General features: G+C 39.3%; 1 protein-coding gene across 1 annotated transcript; it reads right to left on the bottom strand.

Annotated features, from left to right (window-relative positions):
• Window positions 1-983: 983 nt before the first annotated feature.
• Window positions 984-18,015, bottom strand: kiaa0895.L (KIAA0895 protein L homeolog). The gene is made up of 7 exons (XM_018267603.2): window positions 17,749-18,015; window positions 7,637-8,325; window positions 5,920-6,063; window positions 5,169-5,301; window positions 3,358-3,663; window positions 2,392-2,489; window positions 984-1,469 (listed from the first exon to the last, which is right to left on the bottom strand). Exons 1-7 carry the CDS (start codon window positions 17,780-17,782, stop codon window positions 1,308-1,310), a joined length of 1,566 nt encoding a protein of 521 aa, XP_018123092.1. The 5' UTR covers window positions 17,783-18,015; the 3' UTR covers window positions 984-1,307.
• Between the last annotated feature and the right edge of the window lie 1,972 nt (window positions 18,016-19,987).

Genomic DNA, 19,987 nt, shown 5'->3' with positions numbered 1-19,987 from the left:
CCAGTGAAGGGTGCCATACATGGTCCAATAAGATGCCGACTTAATTTGTTGGCTGCTTTTATTGTCCTGTGTATGGCAATGTAACATCCCCCAAAGAAAAAATACAAATAATTTGTGACTGTGCCTGACAAAATATTTATTTTATTATACAATAAAACACTTTTGTATGGTAGCCAACAGAGTTGCGCCTAAATATTCACTATACAGCCACAGGAAAAATGTCCCTGAGAACCACCGAATTAGGAAGTACAGAAAAATTAGTTGAGTTCTCTAGGACCTGACGTGTATTCAACCTGGGCCTCAATGATAAGAATATGGGGCAAATTGACTAACGCTGGAGAAAATTCACCAGCGTGATGTCATTTTGGAAATTCGCATATTTAATAAAGGTCGTTAGCGTAACTTCGCTAGCGAAGTGGATCAACTCTATCGTTACTTCGCTCCCTAACGCCATGTGAATGGAAGTAACTACACAAATTCACTAAGATGCGGATTTTACTGAACGTTACCTCGTTACCTTAGGCTGAAAAAGAGTGTTCATTTTTTTTTGGGTTTCCCCCCTACATTTCCTAACAAATGGGACATATACACTGGGCTCATGTGTAGGGCAATATAACAACTTTATTTTATTTTATTAAGGTTTCCTGGGCTTGTTTAGTGTAATGTATTTGCTGCAACATGTACGTCCATTGAACTTTAACTTCTCGCTGTATGCAAATTAGACAACGCTAGCGCAATTTCGCTTCGCTTGGCGCAGTAGCGTTAGCGCAACTTCGTTAGCATTCGACGCCCTGGACGCAACTTCAGATTTTAGTGAATTAGCATTGTCCTGGCGATTCTGAATCTGTTGCACTGTGAGCGAAGCCATCGTAGACGATTTTTGCCCTATGACTTCTTATTGTGTCGAATAGCACAGATTACACAAGTTATTTAAACGACAGCCAGAGTTTAAAATGAATGAAAACTGTTCTCACTAGCTGGGGTTTGGCAACAATGTATTTAATACAAATCATTATTTAAACACATAAGTGTTGGATACAGTCTTTACCTAGAAATATGGGTTACTTTTGATTGATGGCTTTGCACCCACCTTATGCAGGGCATTGTATATGCATCACATTACTGTTAACCATAGAACCAGAAATACAAAGGTAGTTCAAAATATAACAAATACAAATATTCCAGAATTAGTGTTCTTCATATTGCAATTTTTTAATAGTTTTCAGTTGACATTGAAAGCAAAAGCCTCTTATTGCACGATTATTCTCTAGTTTTCAAAGGAATGGCTAAATATGCTCATCTGATGCTCAGTCAGTGATGATTGCTAGTTCTGCATCACTCAGTGCATTCACTTGCATGATCTTCTCCAAATATCTCATGTATCGATCCCTGTCATGAAGGAACTGAGGAATTCGTACGTTTTCCAAAACGGCAAAGTCTTTAAGATGCTCTAAATCCTCATAGGAGACCTTTTAGAAACATATATTAGAAGTCAGATTAAGGCAAGACAAATAAGCACAAGTAACCAAAAATTTTTTTTCCATGTATATTTGTATAGGTTCTAGGATCTTCATGGGCTTTTGGAATTAACTTCTTCTTATTTGTATTATTCTTATTATTATTATTATAGTGACTGAATTTCTCTTACACAAGTTGGAGACATGATGCCAACAAGGTGGCTACTGACATCTTTAGAATAATTTTAGATTTTAGTTTGGATACCTTACTATACAGGGTGGTGAAACTATAAGGAACTGCTACAGTTCCAAGAAATGTTTCTGACCTAATCTTTCAAGTCAACACCATAAATAACACCTGATCTTACGAAATAGTCTGATCTGTTTATGTGTAAAGCAAAATCCAGGGGCTTGGGTTCATTATTGATACTTTTAGTCTGCAAGATCTCCTTGACATTTGTTTGGCAATCCTCCTAGCGTACATGTCATTTCAATTCATTCCACAGGTGCTCAGCTGAGTTGAGGTCAGGGCTCTGTGCAGTTTAGCCAAGTTTAGACCTCTGTTTGTACACTGGCACCTTCCCCAAACTGCAGCCAGGGAATGAAGCATGGAAATGTCTAGAATGTTATTTTATGCTGTGGGTCTAAAAGCCAAAAACACACTTTTTTGCATAATGATTGGAAAAAATGTAAGCAAGTTTTCAGTATACATTCATTAAAGATTTCCAGTGGTTTTAGGCTAATGCCTGACATGGCTGATTCTTGGCCTCTGGATAGACACAGGCCAAGTATCAGCCCCTATGTTGGCATCAGCCTTATCTTGTTCCTGCACCTGGATACATTGCATCGGCTCAGGTGCAGGCACATGGAGCAAATTTTGGTGACAAGTCACATTTGTAGCTAACTTTTGTAAATGAAAAGGATCTATTTTTACCTTTCCCATGGAGGTTAATAAGCAGAAATCTATGGTTTCTCTGTGCCTGAGAATTCGAAGAATGCCATCTAGATATACCTGATCTTTATTGAAGCAACCTATAAATACAAAGAAAGACAAATATTCAGTATATGGCTGCTGCATTTTGCATATAATGAACTGGCAATACACCGGCAACTACAATTATAATATCTAAAATCTAAATTTCACACAGTAAAGACCCTTGGCACATAGTAAATGCCCTAATAGTGGTCTAACTATTAGTTATTGGGCCCCATGGCAAAACATTTTTGGACAAGAAGCAAAAGAAAAAGTGTCCTGTAAGCCAAAAATATTCCATAAAAATACCAATTCCATATTAAAAGTATAATATGCATATAGACCCCATAGTAATCCGTCTTTTCTTTTGTGTGTTGTTTGGTTAGCACTTGATACTGGGGGGCTGTATCCTGTTAACTTTGGCCCTTTTTGACTGGCCATATATGAGCTCTTCAGGAGATTTAATATAAAATGATTTTGGACCCTCCATAAAATTTAGACATTTTTCACAATGGTACATGGACACTGCTTATTCGTGCAATTTACATGCAAAATGTAGCCGGACTGATCGTCAATACATAACATAATTACGTCACCAGCATGCAACGCTGCAACTACGTATATGTTCCTAATCCATGTCACGAGAGTATGAAATATTAAAAAAAAACACACGTATTTCAGCGTAGTGTATTTCCAAACCTGCAGATCCCATACAGTTTGTGTTTACTTGGTGTATTGGCATGTCTGGTGAAAAACGCAAATACTGGCGATGTGTGCCAGATGTTGGCTTGTTAGTGCCCCATGGGAATTGCTATAGAACAAATTCCATTATTTTTAATAGGGCTTTACTTTGTGCATATTTTCAAAACACAAAGTAAAAAAGCCACACGTGACCTCACCCTTAAACTACGTTGTTTTTTTATTCACCTGGCTGCGAAGTATCAGTCGAACCTCTCTTTGCTCGGACACAATAATCCCATCTTGTGTTTGGGTCCTTGACAAACTGTCCCACATCTTTGAAGAGCTCAACAAAAGACATGCAACTTGCTTTGTAGACAGTATAATAGAGAAGGGCAGCTCTCCACAAAAAGGGATCTTTGCGAAACAAGACACTGTGGATACTTGCAAGGCCTTCTTCTGTTGGGTTGACTGGCTTCAGACCATGCTTTTTACGCCCATTGCTGTTATTCCATGGCTGTAAGTTATTGTTCATTCCTCGAAAATAATGGGTACCTGTATAATAAAATTGTAGTTTATAAAGTTATAAGGTTGTTTTATGTGAACTAATATCTATTAAATGATACATTACTGTGTTAGTACAACTTTTTTTGTTGCTGTTATCAAACAAACAAAAACAATGAACTTTCAGTGCAACACAAATCCTCATTGCCATTATAACAAAACATGAAATTCTTTCTATTACTAAAGGTTATGGGATAGCAGATGGATAGATTCATTGCTCAAGGTTAAATCTGCGCTACTAGGGGTGGCTAATCTCACAAAAATTCTTTCCCACCGGCAATTAAGTAAATCACCTTCGGAAAACATACGCGTTGCTTCATTTTCTTAAGTCAACCGGCAACTTTGGGCGACTTCAGAAAAAGAAGCACCGTTGCATTATAAAACATCGGTGCTGGTGAGACGTTTCTCAAAACTACGTAATACCGTAATGTCAGTGGTCATATTGGTAAATTCAAGGGTTTTTTCCACTAAAAAATTAAATTTTGCCCCAAAAAGCCCGACCAGAAAAATTTGAGGTTTAATAAAAAAACCTCCTTAGGATGACGTAGAGATTGATATTCTGAGACAATTTAAAATTGGTCTTCACTTTTTATTTTTAGTGCTTTTTATTTTTTAGCTTTTTGTTCAGCAGCTCTCTAGTTTTGTATTTTAGAAGGTATCTGGATGCTACAGTCCAAATTACCCTAGCAACCAGGCAGTGGTTTGAATGAGAGACTACAATATGAGTAGGAGAAGGACCAAATAGAAATATAAATAATAAAATGTAGTGATAACAATAAAATTATAGCCTCTAGGAGCAATAGTTTTTGGCTACTGGGGTCAGTGAGTCAGAAGGAGGCAAATAACTAAAAAAAACTATACAAAATAAAAATGAAGACCTACTGAAAAGTTGCTAAGAATTGCCCATTATACAACATACTTAAATTAAATGTGATGGTAAGCTACCCCTTTTTACCTCAGCTACCCAGTACCACTCCTACAAGCCCATAGCCCTACTCAGTGGCACAAGCTGTTAAGTTAGAGGCTACAACTCATAGTACAAAAAATACCTGCAAGTCACACATGAGAATGCTCCTTAGACTGGCTCCTGGATCACAAAATTTAGCAACACAAAACAAGCCTACAAATACTTGTTCTGATATGAGTTACTTACTGTAGTACCACAATTTTGCCTTTGGGTTTTATATTCACATGCAAAACTCTCAGACATCGCAACATCTAATTTATAACTGTGATAAGGTTTAAAATAAGAGAATCCAAAGCCTGATGAAACAAAAGGTTTGTTCTACACAGCCCACCAAGCTCAGCTAAAATAACTATGTAATACAACTGGAGAGGCTTAATAGACTTCATTTTATGACATCATTGTTTCAATTATATCCAGCCCTCCAGCATACTATATAAAATCAGATTGGCCCACTATATGTAATAAATTGGACATCGCTGCTTTACAACAAACCTCTAGTTGTATAAATGAGAGGCAATATAGTAAGTACCTATTTCATGTCTAAGCATCCCTTCCAACCACTGTTCTCGAGCCGTGGAGACATTGATGGTTAGTGTTGGACAACCATTTACGACTGTCATAGCTGCACGTGAAAGAAGATCTTCAGTCAGGTGAACGACAATCTGAAACAGAATGTCAAAGCATTATTGCCATCCCTACCAGACTCCATAGCCAATAGGTTAGTGGATTTAGTGGATTCTGTACCAGCCCAAGGCAATCACAGCCCTTTAGCGTAAAGATCTGTGTCTCCAAAGATGCCCCAGTAGCTCCCCATCTTCTTTTCTGCTGCTTCACTGCACATGCTCTGTGCTGCTGTCAGTTACTGAGGTTACAGACCAACTCAAAATATACAGTACATAAAGAATAGAAATTTCACAATATAAAGCTGATTAGTAATTAATACAGATAATTAGTACTTGGCAGCACAGAAACCAGTGCAACTTGCATCAGAATTTAATAATCATCCCTGTAGCATCAGCTTATATTACATACAACCCTCATTTTCTGCTTGATAATTTGCAACAACCCCTAAGCTTAGCTTCTCAACAGCTGCTCAGAGCCCACTGAGCACGTGAGTATTGCAGACACTTTCCAAGATGGTGAGCCCCTGTGACAAGTTTGAAGTCCTGGATCATTGCTGCTGTTGATAAGCTGAAACTTTAGGCTGGTGCAATAAGTTTAGTATATGATTTTTTATGGTTTAATTCTCTTTTAAAGGCACAGCTCCCAGTGAAACCTACCTCACCCAGACAACCTTCCCTTTCCATGTATTTGCGCACTTGGTACCGTATCTGTTTTTTTGAGAGAAGACTGCCCCCAGTGGCTTGTTCAAATTTTTCATAACTTCCATATTTCTTTAGTGCCCTTAGCATTATATTTATGGCCTGTAAAAAAAAAAGGTAAATATCATATGTGTTACAGACATAGCAATACCACACACATGCACCAGACTTCTACATGCAATGTGAAAGATCCAGACATATACTGCTTTCAATCACAATTACCTTTACAAACAACTAGAACCATGAAGACATTGTGGTTAATATATATACTGTTATTAGAGTATATAGACATTTTGGTTCATTATACCCCTACCTCCCAGCATTTAAAAATTGAAGAGTGATAAAAGTGCTACAGTGTGGTTAATGTTTGACCACACCCATTTTGTGGCCACACCCCCTAAATATTATGTCCATTTTACAAAATTTGGCAGGTCATGGAAAGTTTGAATCCATTTCTGGAGATTTTAGGGTCATGTTTTATGTGTTATTTTACAGCTTTGATAATGAAGGTGAATTGCCCTTTAAGCTGTGAGTCTCAGTTATCCCAGGAAACCTGCTGATCTCAATTGTTACGTGCAGGTGCTGAGTATTCTGAGCTCTCTGCCAAAAAGAGAAACTTTGGACATTTCAGTAAGAAACCAGGACAGGGACTGAGCTGTCAAAATCAGAAGTGTCCCGTGAAAAATGGGATAGTTGGGAGGTATGTTATGCAAAAATTTTCATTTTTGGTTTACAACCCTCTTAGCACAGCAGTTATAAACACCTATATATTTATAAGGTAAACATTTGAAGCAATGCTATTTGTAAGAACAACTGAGATACAATAAGTCAAAATATGATATTAATTTTTAACTGAAAGATGAGTTGTAAATTGGGTTACTAAATGCTGATAGCATCCTTGAATTGTGAGTTTGAATTGTGTGTTATCGGGCATATTTATTAAAGAGTAAAACTAAAGTTCACCACAGTCTGCAAGGGTAAGATGTTGCTGTTCTGGATTAGTTTCTATGGGAATTTTATAGGCAAATTTATCAATAAGTAAGTATGCACCAACACCCTACTTTCAGCATTCACCAAACCTGGATACTTTTTGGAAAGATTTGGCTGAATGCCAAACTAAATCTAAACCGTAACCTGAATATTCAAATTAGGGTATGGAAGGGGGGAACATTTCTATACCAAACTAAAGTCAAGTGGTTTTAAGGGTTCCGATTTGGCTGAGTCTGAACTCTGCAAAAAAATGCTCATATTCAGCCGAATCCCAAACAAAATCCAGGATTGGTTGAATCCCTAAATGAGTTAAAAGTTTACCATTTGATAAATATGCCTCTAAAAATCCCTCCAAAAAATGAATTCAAAATGGTGTAATTTCACCATTTAGATTCAGACAAGCTCTAATTTCACTTTTTTGATAATTATGCCCCTAATCTACAGTAGGAGAACAATGAAGATACACTGGGTGCTTGCCCATAAACGGATTTTTGCATTGATCTGGCAAAACCCAGGTTAGATATGGATTACCTAGGAGTCCACTGTGAGTATGGTTCACAAGGCTACAAATAGTAGGAGACCAGTATAATCAATCAATTGCAGAAGTCCAGATCTAGAGGCTGAACTATTTGTTAAAAAGCTGAACCCACTTATATATAATAATGTAAAACATTTTAACTCATACCTGTTTAAGAAATCTGTCAGATGCATTGCTGTGTTTATCTAGGACAGTTGGTTGGGCTGGGTTGGCATATTCAAACTGAGGATTGTAAGTAAATTCTGACTTGAAAAACTTCATCTTTTCTCTCTCCACATTTGAAGGCTTTATGGCATTTAAGATACAACATTTCTTCCCTGAGATGCCTTTACTTATTTGAGATTTTGGCAGTGGAGTAATCTCTTTTTCTTTGTTCTGGGATGAAAAGCAGTGTTCTCTCTGGGCTCTGAGTTTAGGCCTGTGCATGAGACCTATGTGGCTCCCTCTGACACATATGCTTTGTGAAATTTTCATACTGCTGGGTTTATTGCTGGAGACACAACAAGGTGATTTCCGTTTGATAAATACACAGTCACTGCGTAGAACATTGCTTCTACTTTTATGGCGTTCCTTGGTGTGCGTTGTAGTAGTGGAAGCTTTGCTTGCCTTTTTGTGCTTTTTGTTTTGATTGCATGAGGACTGCTTTTGCTGGTGTGTTTTTTTTTCCTCCTTTGTTTGAAGGAGAACATTATAACTGCTGGTTCCTGTTGTAAATGTGTCTCTAAGTATACTTACAGATATTTCATCTACTGCCTTTCCCACTTCTGAGCTGTGTTTATTGTCAATGTTAAGAATGGATTTTCTTGTAAGTTCCTCTTCAGGCCAGTGCAGTTCTTCTGTATTAACCAAAGCAAAAGAACATTGAATGCACCAAGACTGTACTGCACAGTATATCTTTAAACCATTAACTACACTATTGTACAATTGAAATATGCAAACCTAATCTAAATATCTCATGATATATTAAAAGTCGACAATTAAAACTAATCATAGTTTTTACTTCTGCATCCCTTCCCTTACTATGAACTACTGTCCTTTTCTTGAAGTACTGTTGTTTTGTATTTCCTTTTTAAGGCTTTGACCACCTTTCATTGGAATGGTGGTCAAAATACCTTCTACCTATTGTGGATCACTTCCTATCAAAGATATGTGCTTTTATTGCAGGTATTTGATAATAAATATTAATTATACTGTTATTAAAATAGCTAGTAGTACAAAGTTGATCCAGGGACTGGTCCGATTCCCATCTTCAGGCCTGGACTGGCAATCTGTGGGTTCTGGCAAATGCCAGAGGGGCTGCTGTAAGATGCCATAGTCAGTATTTAGTGGGCTGGTTGGGCCTCTGTGTACATGAAATGCTAGGGCCTATTTTGATTCTCAGTCCAGACCTGCCCATCTTGGAGTCTGGAAGAAATTTAATAACTGGGCTCATTTACAGGCTCTTTGCCAGAGATGGACATCAGGGCCAGAACTACGGGTAGGCAGAGTAGGCACGTGCCTAGGGTGCAAAGCTGGGGGGGCACCAGGCACGTACCTACTCTGTCGCCTGTCTACCCCTAGTCTGGTCCCCTCTCTTCTGTAGACTGTCGGCTCGCGCTTGCGCATCCATCGGTGCATGCGCGCCAGCATCCATTGGCTCATGCGCACCAGCGTCCATTAGGGCATACACGCTAGCGTCTGTTCACACATGTGCACCAGCGTCCATTCGCACGCACACGTCTGTTTGCGCATGTATGCACCAAGTTGGCGCCGGTCTGGTTGCCTAGGGCGCCTGCCTGGCCTGGCTCTGACGGACATTACTGATGAAGAGGCGTGCCCCTGAAATGTTACACTTCAATAAATACGCAGGGTATATCCCATTAGCATGTCTTGAATTTGGAGGGTGCCATTCACTCATACCATGCACCCGGCCAAGGTGTGCTGGTGGGTTACATCATGGACATGGGCTGCACATTGATGATGATCCCCAAAAATTCCCAATTCTCCAGTTTGACAATTCTGTAATATATAACTAATGGAAAAGGCTTAGGAGGATATATTTAAGAGATACTGAAGCCAGAAATCAATCCAAATCAAATCTATAATATCATTTTCTTTCCATGCTATTTATAATTTTGCCATAAAGCATGTGTTCTATGTGTTTACATTACCCATCTGTCATCCTTCATGTTCCTCTATGAGGAGGCTGTCATATTATGCAGCTGTAGTCTGTTAGCATTAGAAACTTTAACTGACAGGCTGAGAAGGGACAGTCAGGTTGGCAAAACAGTCAGGTTTAGTAACTTTAAGGGGCCGATTCACAAAGGGTCAAATATCGAGGGTTAATTAACCCTCGATATTCGACTGGGAATTAAAATCCTTCAACTTCGAATATCGAAGTCGAAGGATTTTAGCGCAAATAGTGCGATCAAACGATCGAAGGATTATTCCTTAGATCGAACGATTAAATCCTTCGAATCGAACGATTCGAAGGATTTTAATCCAACGATCGAAGGATTATCCTTCGACCAAAAAAAATTTGGAAAGCCTATGGGGACCTTCCCCATAGGCTAACATTGACTTCGGTAGCTTTTAGATGGCGAACTCGGGGGTCGAAGTTTTTTCATAAAGAGACAGTACTTCGACTATCGAATGGTCGATTAGTCGAATGATTTTTTGTTCAAATAGTTCGTTTCGAAGTCGTAGACGAAGGTCGAAGTAGCCCATTCGATGGTCGAAGTAGCCCAAAAAACACTTCGAAATTCAAAGTTTTTTTACTTCGAATCCTTCACTCGAAGTTAGTGAATCGGCCCCTAAGTAACAATTAATTACAAAAGCAGCCCTATCAGTAAAAAATGATCAACGTGATCTATAGGTAGCTTTTAATGTACATTAATATTTTGAAGAAAATTTTTTTAGTGTCAGTATCACTTTAAATATCCCTCAGAGAGGAAAACACTGTGCACTGCATTATTATATATCAAGTATAAAAAAGGAAGGGGTCAAAAAGGAAGTGGGGCCCATTCTACAGACAGATTACAGTACTAAAGGTAAACAAAGAATTTACACTGTTCTCTTTCTAAAGGTGTAAGAATATCTTGAGAAATCTTACATTTTGAATAAGAAGGCCCTATCATTTGTCGGTAAGAAAGCAACAAAAACACTACCCCCATCAAATTAACCCATAACTATAAACGTATATGTCCTAAAATGAGTGTGTGGACAAAAATTTATTTAGTGTCTATTTAAATGCATACTGAACACATCAAATTTATTAAACTTATATATGTTTTAACACAACTTGGGGTTGCCCAAAGTGGCAGACCTCAACAGTTATACACTATAGAATGTGATCTGGAGGCACCCTATAATTTGTATATACATGAAATAGATTTGAATAATGTATTTTTGTAACACAGGTATGGGGTCCGTCAAATTACAGGAAGGCCATTGCCCATAAACTAATTTTTAATCAAATAATTCAGATTTTTAAAAATGATTTCCTTTTTTTCTCTGTAATAATAAAACAGTACATACCTAAGCTGCATAAATCCATATTGATGTCAAACCATCCTATTGCTTTATTTAATGTTTAAATTACATTTAAGTAGACTTTAGCCATCAGGAAGGCAGTTCGGGGAGACTAGTCGCCCCTAAGAAGAGGAGATTTGTCAGCGGGCACTAATCTCCCTGAATCTGCCTGTGTGCCCTGACCCTTAAGGCATGGAGAGCCAAACTACGGTAAGACTCCTTATCCAGAGAACTCGTGCTCCTGAGCATTCTGCATAACAGATTCAATACCGGTAAAGTAACAGCTATATCAGATCAGGCTGAGACTGTACATCTTCTTTTGGTTTGTTACACCTGTATACTTTTCACCAGATATTGTGGCTACATTCTGTGACACCTTTTAAAAATAAAATGTATTTAATTCAGCTTTTCAATTAAGTTGTCTTCAATGAACTGCCCCAGTCAAACACTGCTGCAGCAATTAATGTATTTACTTATGCCAGCCCCTCCACACCACCTTTGGTTAAGTCTGTATATAAATATATAAATATATATTTACTGTAAATGTATAAACTCTGTTGCTTTATTTACCAGTAGGTCCTTCCATGACAAGGTCATCTACTGACATTAACAAGAAGGAGGTTCCATCTTAATATTCCCAAAGTCTATTTTACAGTGAGAGCTGTTAAGTTGTTGAATTCTCTTCCTGAAGTAGTTGTATTTGCAGTTGCATTAGATAGCTTCAAGAAGGCATTGGTGGCTTTTTAGAGAGTGAGACAATACAGAGTTATTTAAAATAGCTATTAGTACAACCTTGATCCAGTGACTTCAGATTCCCATCTTGGTGTCTGGAAGAAATTTCTTACTAGCAACTGGGTTCATTTTACAGGCTGTTTGCCAGAGATGGACATGGGCTGCACATTGATGATGGTCTCCCAAAATTCCTAAATCTCCAGGATGACAGCTCTGTAATGCATTACTAATTGAAAAGGCTTAGCAGGATATTAAATACAGAGGGCTATTTCTTATTTCATAGAGACAGAGGAAATATTAAATGAAGAGGGGTGTAGTGTTTCTGATGCTATGCTTTCTGGCTGTGAGGTTCATGCTCAGGGTGTGACTGTGGGGTCCATGGCCCACAGGGGCTGCAGTTCCAGTGCCCCCCTCTGGACCCCCCTGGGCCACGCATGCGCAATCTGTTTTTGCCGCAACCGTGCCGAAGCTTGGTGGGAAGAAGCAGACCAGAATGTGGATCTTGGCCGACTGGGCCCACAAGAGCCCAGTCCGATCCTGTTAATGCTTCTAACAATAACACAGGAGACATTCATGCTGCAAGAGATCTATATTTAGTTGGCTTAGCATACTCCAAGCTGACTACAGATCCTCCTACACCAACAAGTTTCACTTTACATGTATAAAGCATTATTCTGTATTATAATGTTATAGTGACACCTAGGGGCACATTTACTATTGGTCGAATATCAAGGGTTAATTAACCCTCGATATTCGGGCGTCAAAGTAAAATCCTTCGACTTCGTTCATAGACCGATCGACTTCGTTCATTCGACCGATCGTAGGAAAAATCGTTTGATCAAACGATTAAATCCTTCGAATTGAACGCTTCAAAGGATTTTAATCCATCGATCGAACGATTTTCCTTCGATCCCAAATTGCCTAGAAAGCCTATGGGGACCTTACCCATAGGCTAACATTGGTGCTCAGTAGGTTTTAGGTGGCGAAGTAGGTGGTCAAAGTTTTTTTTAAAGAAACAGTACTTTGACTATCGAATGGTCGAATAGTCAACCAATTTTTAGTTTGAATCGTTCGATTCGAAGTCGTAGACGAAGGTCGAAGTAGCCAATTCGATGGTCGAAGTAGCCAAAAAAACTTCAAAATTCAAAGTATTTTTTATTCTAATCCTTCACTCGAACTTAGTAAATGTGCCCCCTAGCGTGCACCATATTATATTACATGCCTGTGTGTTAATGGAACTTTAGATCTTGAGATCACTGTAGCATTGGATCGTAAGCTTGCCCAAGAAGTTATGCGAGCCACTCATAAAGGCATTTATATACTCACACCATTAATCAGCAGGGCATTCCACAGCCCGATGCCTTCAGCGTGAGGAACCACCTACGCCACTTCAAATGAAAGGTTAGCTCCTTAATTCTAAAGGGATGGTCTCTTGTTTTGTCTATGTGAAAAAGATCTCCCACCATCTGTCTATAATCACCTCTAATGTAATCTCAAAAAAAAGTATATGAACTGTCAAATGATGAAGGAATGATGATATTTTGGTTAAAAAAAGAAATATGTTTAATTATTTATGCATCACTCAGCTACCATTGTAGTAGTATGTTGTAGAATGCCTTGTTCTTAGCAACTTTTCAATTGGTTTTCATTTTAGACGTTCTATAGTTTTTTAATTATTAGCATTCTTCTTCTGCCTCTTTCCAGCTTGAATTAGGGTCACTGACCCTGAAGGCCAAAATGACCCAAAACTATGCAGCCCAATTAATTTCATCCAGGATGTGTCTGTCATATTGTATTGGGATCTGGACAAGTTGGAAATCTAGGCATTAAAGTTGCAGATGAGATTCAGTTTCATAAATGTAATGTTATACACCTGGGATTTATAAAAAATGCAATCCACTTATACCTTTAATCGGACAAAGTTATGCAAATCCTTGCTGGAGAAGGACCTGTTGGCACTTGTACATAATAAACTTAGCTGTAGCAAGCAATACCAGTCAGCAGCAGGCAAGCAAGATATTGTCATGTATTAAAATGGGTATAGATTTACACGAGGAGAGGGTCATTTTACTCTTTACAAAGCATTAGTATGGTCCCACCTAGAATATACAGTGCAATTTTGGTCTCCAATGTTTAAAAAGGTTACTAATTAAGTAGAGAAAATCTAAAGAAGAGCAATTAAGTTGGCAAAGGGTGTGGAAAGTCCAGTCATGAACAGAGGCTGGATAAGTTTGGATTGTTTACACTGGCATGTGTTTTGATGCACCAAGTGTGATTGCATAAGACACACCTTCCCCTCACTGTCACCATAATGATGGAATTGTGGAGGAAAACATTGCACTCTGGCTAAGAAAACATGGTGAATGGGTCTGAAATTGCAATTGGTAAACTGCTCTTGTTTTGTAAATGAGCTCTTATATTTGTTTATGTTAAATGTCTAATTTGCCCTTGCTTTAAAGAGATACTGACACCAGAAATCAAACCATTTTTAACATCTATCATAAAATTGTGTTTGAATGCCATCTATAATTTTGCCATAAACATATTTGCAGATTCTTTAACATTACCCATCTGATCCACCGTGTTCCTCTATGAGGGGACTGCCATATTCGAGCTTCGGTAGTCTGTTAGTGTTATGTTTTGGGTAGCAGAGGATGAGTAGAGTATAACAGTACTTTATTAGCTGAGACTCATGCAGGCATTACACAACAGTAAGCTTTCACTTTTAAGCTACCAGGAAGTGTGCACAGTATATCTGAGCACAGTGACATCTACAGGCCATTTGAATAAACATCACATATTCCCCCTATAGTAGGAAAGCATTTGGAAAGGTTCAGTTTCAGTCCTGCAGAATCAATGCATTTCAGAACCTTTTCTAGGTACTTGTCATGAAGATCCATAGTTGGAGCATAGACAATTATATCATCCAAGTAGCATTCTACACCAGGTATGCTTGGATGCTGGGTTTTCATTTGGAGGGGTTGAACTTGATGGACTTTGTCTTTTTTCAACCCAATTTAACTATGTAGCTATGTAACTATATGGAGTATAGAAGACATCAGTCTTTGAAAACAACTCGGTGCTGAAGCCAGTCCATAAGGTACATGCTTGAACCGAAACAAACCATCACAGGTGATAAATGCAGTGAGGTCTCTGCTTTCCTCATGAAGTAATACTTGATGATAAGCACTCTGAACATCCAGAGTAGAAAAGAATTTTGCTCCTCGGAGTTCTGAAAATATTTCCTCTATGTGTGGCAAGGGATGATTAGCCATAACAACTGCTTTATTAGGTTCACAGAGATCAACACACAATCGAATACTTGCAGTTTTCTTCATTGTTACAACAATTGGTGAAACCCATTCAGAGGATTCTGATTTTTCAATCACATCTTGCTCTACCAGTTTCTTTAGTTCCTGTGAGACAGTCTCCCTTATAGAGTAGGGCAATCGCCTAAATTTCTGAAGTACTGGTTTTACATCTGGTCTCAACTTAACTTTGTGTACAAAGTTCTTTGCACAACCGAGTGAAGTGTTGTTTTGTGGTGAAATTTTAGACACTGGCTGTGTGGCAGGCACTGGTGCTGCAGTAATGAGACCATCAACTAGGTTTCATGCAGCAAAGAGATCCCTTCCAAGTATAGCAGTACCCTTATTTACAATGTAAAAGTCACATTTTGCAGTATTTGATTCAAATTGTACACTCACTGGAAGGCAACCAAGCACAGGGATTGGATCCTTTAAGTAACTGACCAGTCTCAGGGCAGGTGCAACAAGCGGATCTTTTGCAAAGTATTTCAAGAAAATATCCTTTGGTAGTATAGAAACAGCTGAACCTGTATCAAGCATCAGGTTAATGGAGTGTCCCTTGTCAGCAGAAACAGTACTGACACTGCCATCTTTATCCACACTTAATACTGTAACATTTGTAGTAGTGAGTTCATGAACATCTTTAGCAGAACTACGGCAGATCTTAGCAAAATGTCCTACTTTTGTGCAGTTGCGGCACCTTAAAGCTTTTGCAGGACATGTAAAATAATTTGCAGTGTGTTGTGTTGAACCACAGCGAAAGCAGTATTTTCTATTTGTATTTGCTGCACGATTTTGCAGTGTAGGTGAATTATTTTCCTTAGCACTATATTTTTCCTGTGACTGTGAATTATTAGGCCACAGTGTTGAATTCAGAATCTGAACATTCCCAGCAGTTCCCTGACTAAGAGTTTTAGCCTCTGCCACTGCTGTTTCAATTTGACTAGCAACTGTAATAGCCTTTGCAAGGGTTAAATCCTGCTCTAGGAGCAATCTCGCTAATGCGAGGTGAGTTTGTTTTTTCCACTATTTGGTCTCTTAGCATTTCATCTGTTAGAGTCCCAAACTCACAGGTAACAACCAGCTCTCTCAAAGCTGCTACAAATTGTTCTGTGGATTCGCCATTACGTTGTCCACGTTGGCGGAATTTATATCTTTCAGCAACCACATTTACTCTTGGCACGAAAAAGTTCTTTATAGCAGTAAAAGCAGTTTCATAAGTCTCATCAGGTAATGGTAATGTATAGAATATACGCTGTCCCTCTGCTCCCAGGCAGTGAATAAGTAAAGCTCGCTTTCTAGCAGCAGAAATCTCCCCTTGGTCAGCAGCAATAATGTAGTTTTCAAACAAACGGATCCAAGCAGTAAAAGGTATGGTGGGCTCACCAGGGTTTGGAAGAAAAGGTGCAGGCTGCTGCAGAGGTAGAAGAGCCATCCTTGTCGCCATTTATGTTTTGGGTAGCCGAGGATGAGTAGAGTATAACAGTGCTTTATTAGCAGAGACTCATGCAGGCATTACACAACAGTAAGCTTTCACCTTCACTTTTAAGCTACCAGGAAGTATGCACAGCATGTCTGAGCACAGTGACATCTACAGGCCATTTGTATAAACACCACAATTAGCAGGGGCGATCCTGGCCCTTCCGCCGCCTGTGGCAGCAGCAATTGCTGCTGCCCCCCTCCCCCGGAAATTTGCTCTAAAAGTACCAGGAGCAGCATTTTTTCCGCCCCTGGTACCTAGGGGGGCGCTGCCGCCTGAGGCGACAGCCTCAACTCACATCATTGGTGAAGCACCCCTGACAATTAGCATTAGAAACTCTAACTGACAGGTTGGCAAAACAGTAAGGTTTCGGAACTTCAAGTAACAATTACTTACAAAAGCAGAGCTAGCAGTGAAAAATGATCAACATGAGCTATAGGTAACTTTTGATGCACATAATATTAATTTTTTCAATAATAATTTTTTTGTGTCAGTATCTCTTTAAGCTTCATTTGGGATTAGGGTGATGTGGTTATGCACTTTCTAATTTGCTGCGAACTGAGGGGGGCAATAGCAATCTATTATGGCAGATAATTTCACATAGATACATAGATACTTGCCCTGCCATGGCACAAAGAAAAACAGAATACAACAATATGATACTTAAAGCAAAATGATTGATAAATGTGGTGCTAAAAAGCTATATATTCTTTTGAAATAATTATATCTGCAAAGCATGAAAATATTCAGTTGCAAAAGGGCTTCTGTCTCATTATGACCATATGATTATTGATAAGCAAAGCATATGGGTGTCATATACTTTTGAAGATGCAGAGAAGAGATCCATATTTGACGAGAGCTATGTTTCTAAACCTGAATCAGCAACACATTGTGCCTAACTAAACATCCTGACTGTCTATATATCTCTGTATTGCTTACTGTATCATCTGCTAAACATTTAGCACTGAAGCACATTATCACAGATGGTTATACATGTGAAAGAGAGGTAATGCAATAAGGTTAAGAAATGTGCAACGTACTGCACTGCGTCAAACAGATTAATTATACATGCTGACTCCGCCAGAGAATAAATAAAGGAGTCATTCTGTGAAAGGAATTCATAAAAATACATTAGTTACATGAAAATTTATTATTTATCTTACATTAAAATGGAAATATTTATTTTAGTAGAAATCAGGGTTTTTTCTGTTTTTGTCATATGTACTCACCAGTTACGCAAATAGACTCGAGCATTTTGTCCATGTACACCTTGAGAATTCCTTTATTAAAGGTGTGCTGAGTCCTTCTCTGGAAAATGCTTATCAGTATCAATGAAAGACTTGACACAGTACCTCACCCTGTTGAGACCAGGCAGGTGGAAAGCGAGTTTGATGCAGTCCATGGGAGTATGTGGAATATTTCAGAGAAGGCAGACAGAGAGCCAAGCTTCCGTCTGACTTTCAGCCTGTGGCTATTGTTCCACTCCCAGTGACAACAATATAAGCTATATGCTGGAGAGGCTAAGATGGTCTCTATGGCAACTGTTTGCAGTGCGTCACTGAAGCAATGAATTGGAACTCATTGTAAAACTAAAGGTCTAGACTTTATATAATAGTGTGTGTAATGTGGTTTGCCACTGTGTTCCCATTATTCGCACAATACAATTGTACCATTGCATCCATCTAAATGTACTAAACAAAGGTACCTGTGTACATACACTTTTCTCTACGTTTAAAGGGATTCTGTCAAGATTTTTATGGTATAATTACTAAATGACACTGTATACATTGCACATAATTCATTCTACCATTTAAAATGTTATTCTTGAAACAGGTCAATGTGCCTGGTCATGCTTTCAGAAAGAGCCAGCACTTCACAATGGAGCTGCTTTCAGATAGGCTATTGTTTCTCCTATTCAATGTAACTGAAGGAGTCACAACTTGACAAAGCTAGACTTGGAATTTTACTAAGTGCTATTCTCATGGGAGCATTTTTCAGGAAGATGTTATCTGGCATTGGTTAAGTTCTGATGAAGGGCTGCTGGGAGGGGGAAAGGAGCTATTACTCCAATTTGCAGAGCAGTAATAAATAATGAATGAAGTTTATCAGATCAGTCAAATGACTGCGGGCACTGCGAAACTGACAACATGTCTAGCCCCGTGTCAGATTTCCAAAATAAATTTAAAAAAATCTGTTTGCTCTTTTAAAAAATGGATTTCAGTGCAGGATTTTGCTGTATGAGTCCTTTTAACTGATACAAAATGTCTGGGTATTGTCATATATGCAGGTTATGTGACATTTATCACTGACAACATCCTTGAGCTAACCTTTATCTACTACTGCAGAGTGAGTCCTGTAACACAAGAGTCGGCTATTGTATGTCACGGCCGGCACCCAATACCAGAACACGTGCCAAGCACCCTGGTCTCGGCTCGGCTTCACCAGTAGTGTGACCACCATTGGGCTTCGGGAGGAACCCTCAGCTTACTTGGGTGCCACCTGGACTTAACGAGGGGTGCAAGGCGAGATGTTCTGGCTGGCGAAGGGGCACGGCTGTTTTGCAGAGTCTTTAGGCCGAAGGTCACGGTACAAAAGGACAAGGCAAGCGGATGGTCAGATAGGCTGTGTCGAGGCAGGCGGATAACAGAATCGTCGGGCAAGCAAGGGTCAAAACCGGGTATCAATCAGACAGATGAGATCAGGCAAAAAAGTGGTCAAAGTTCAGGCTGAGTCAATATTCAGAGTTCAGAGTAGTCAGTATACAGGCAGGGTCAAACACGGATTATCAAACAAGATTTAGGTTCCGGATCAGAAAGCACAAGGCTAAGAAGCACCAGGATATCAATCCTATCACAGGCAATGACAAACAGTAAAATACCCCTTTAATACTTTTAAATTTCGCGCCTTTGCGTGCTGACGTCATTACGCCAGCGCGCATGTGCCTACAAAACACAGAAGTGCGCGCCGCGTGCACACTAACGGGAAGGCAGCACATGAGAAGAAGAGCGGCGGGTGTCCCCGCCGCACCACTGGACCACCAGGGTGAGTTATCCTCCTTACATTAACCCCCTCTCTAGGGGGGGCCACTGGACCCCCAGGCTTACCAGGAAATTTGGAGTGAAATTGCTTCCTGAGGCGGTCAGCCCTGATGTCCTCAACTGAGACCCAAGAGTTCTCTTCAGGACCAAAGCCCTTCCACCTAGTAAGGTATTGTAGCTTACCTCGCACAAGGCTGGAGTCAAGGAACTCCTGGATCTCATATTCAGGCTGACCTTCAACCAACACTGGGGGAGGAACAGACAAATGACGGACATTAGATGCAGGTTTTAAAAGGGAAACATGAAAGGAGTTAGAAATTTTGAAATTAGAAGGTAATTTTAGTCCGTCATTATGGCAATGATGGGATATGGACAAATGAACCTGGGACCAAGTTTGGGAGAGGGAACCTTCAGTTTAATATTCTTTGTT

The sequence above is a fragment of the Xenopus laevis genome, chromosome 6L (assembly GCF_017654675.1).
Source record: "Xenopus laevis strain J_2021 chromosome 6L, Xenopus_laevis_v10.1, whole genome shotgun sequence".
Classification (NCBI taxonomy): Eukaryota; Metazoa; Chordata; class Amphibia; order Anura; family Pipidae; genus Xenopus; species Xenopus laevis.
Note: the sequence above shows the minus strand (reverse complement) of the source record. Positions and strands in the feature narration are given on the sequence as shown.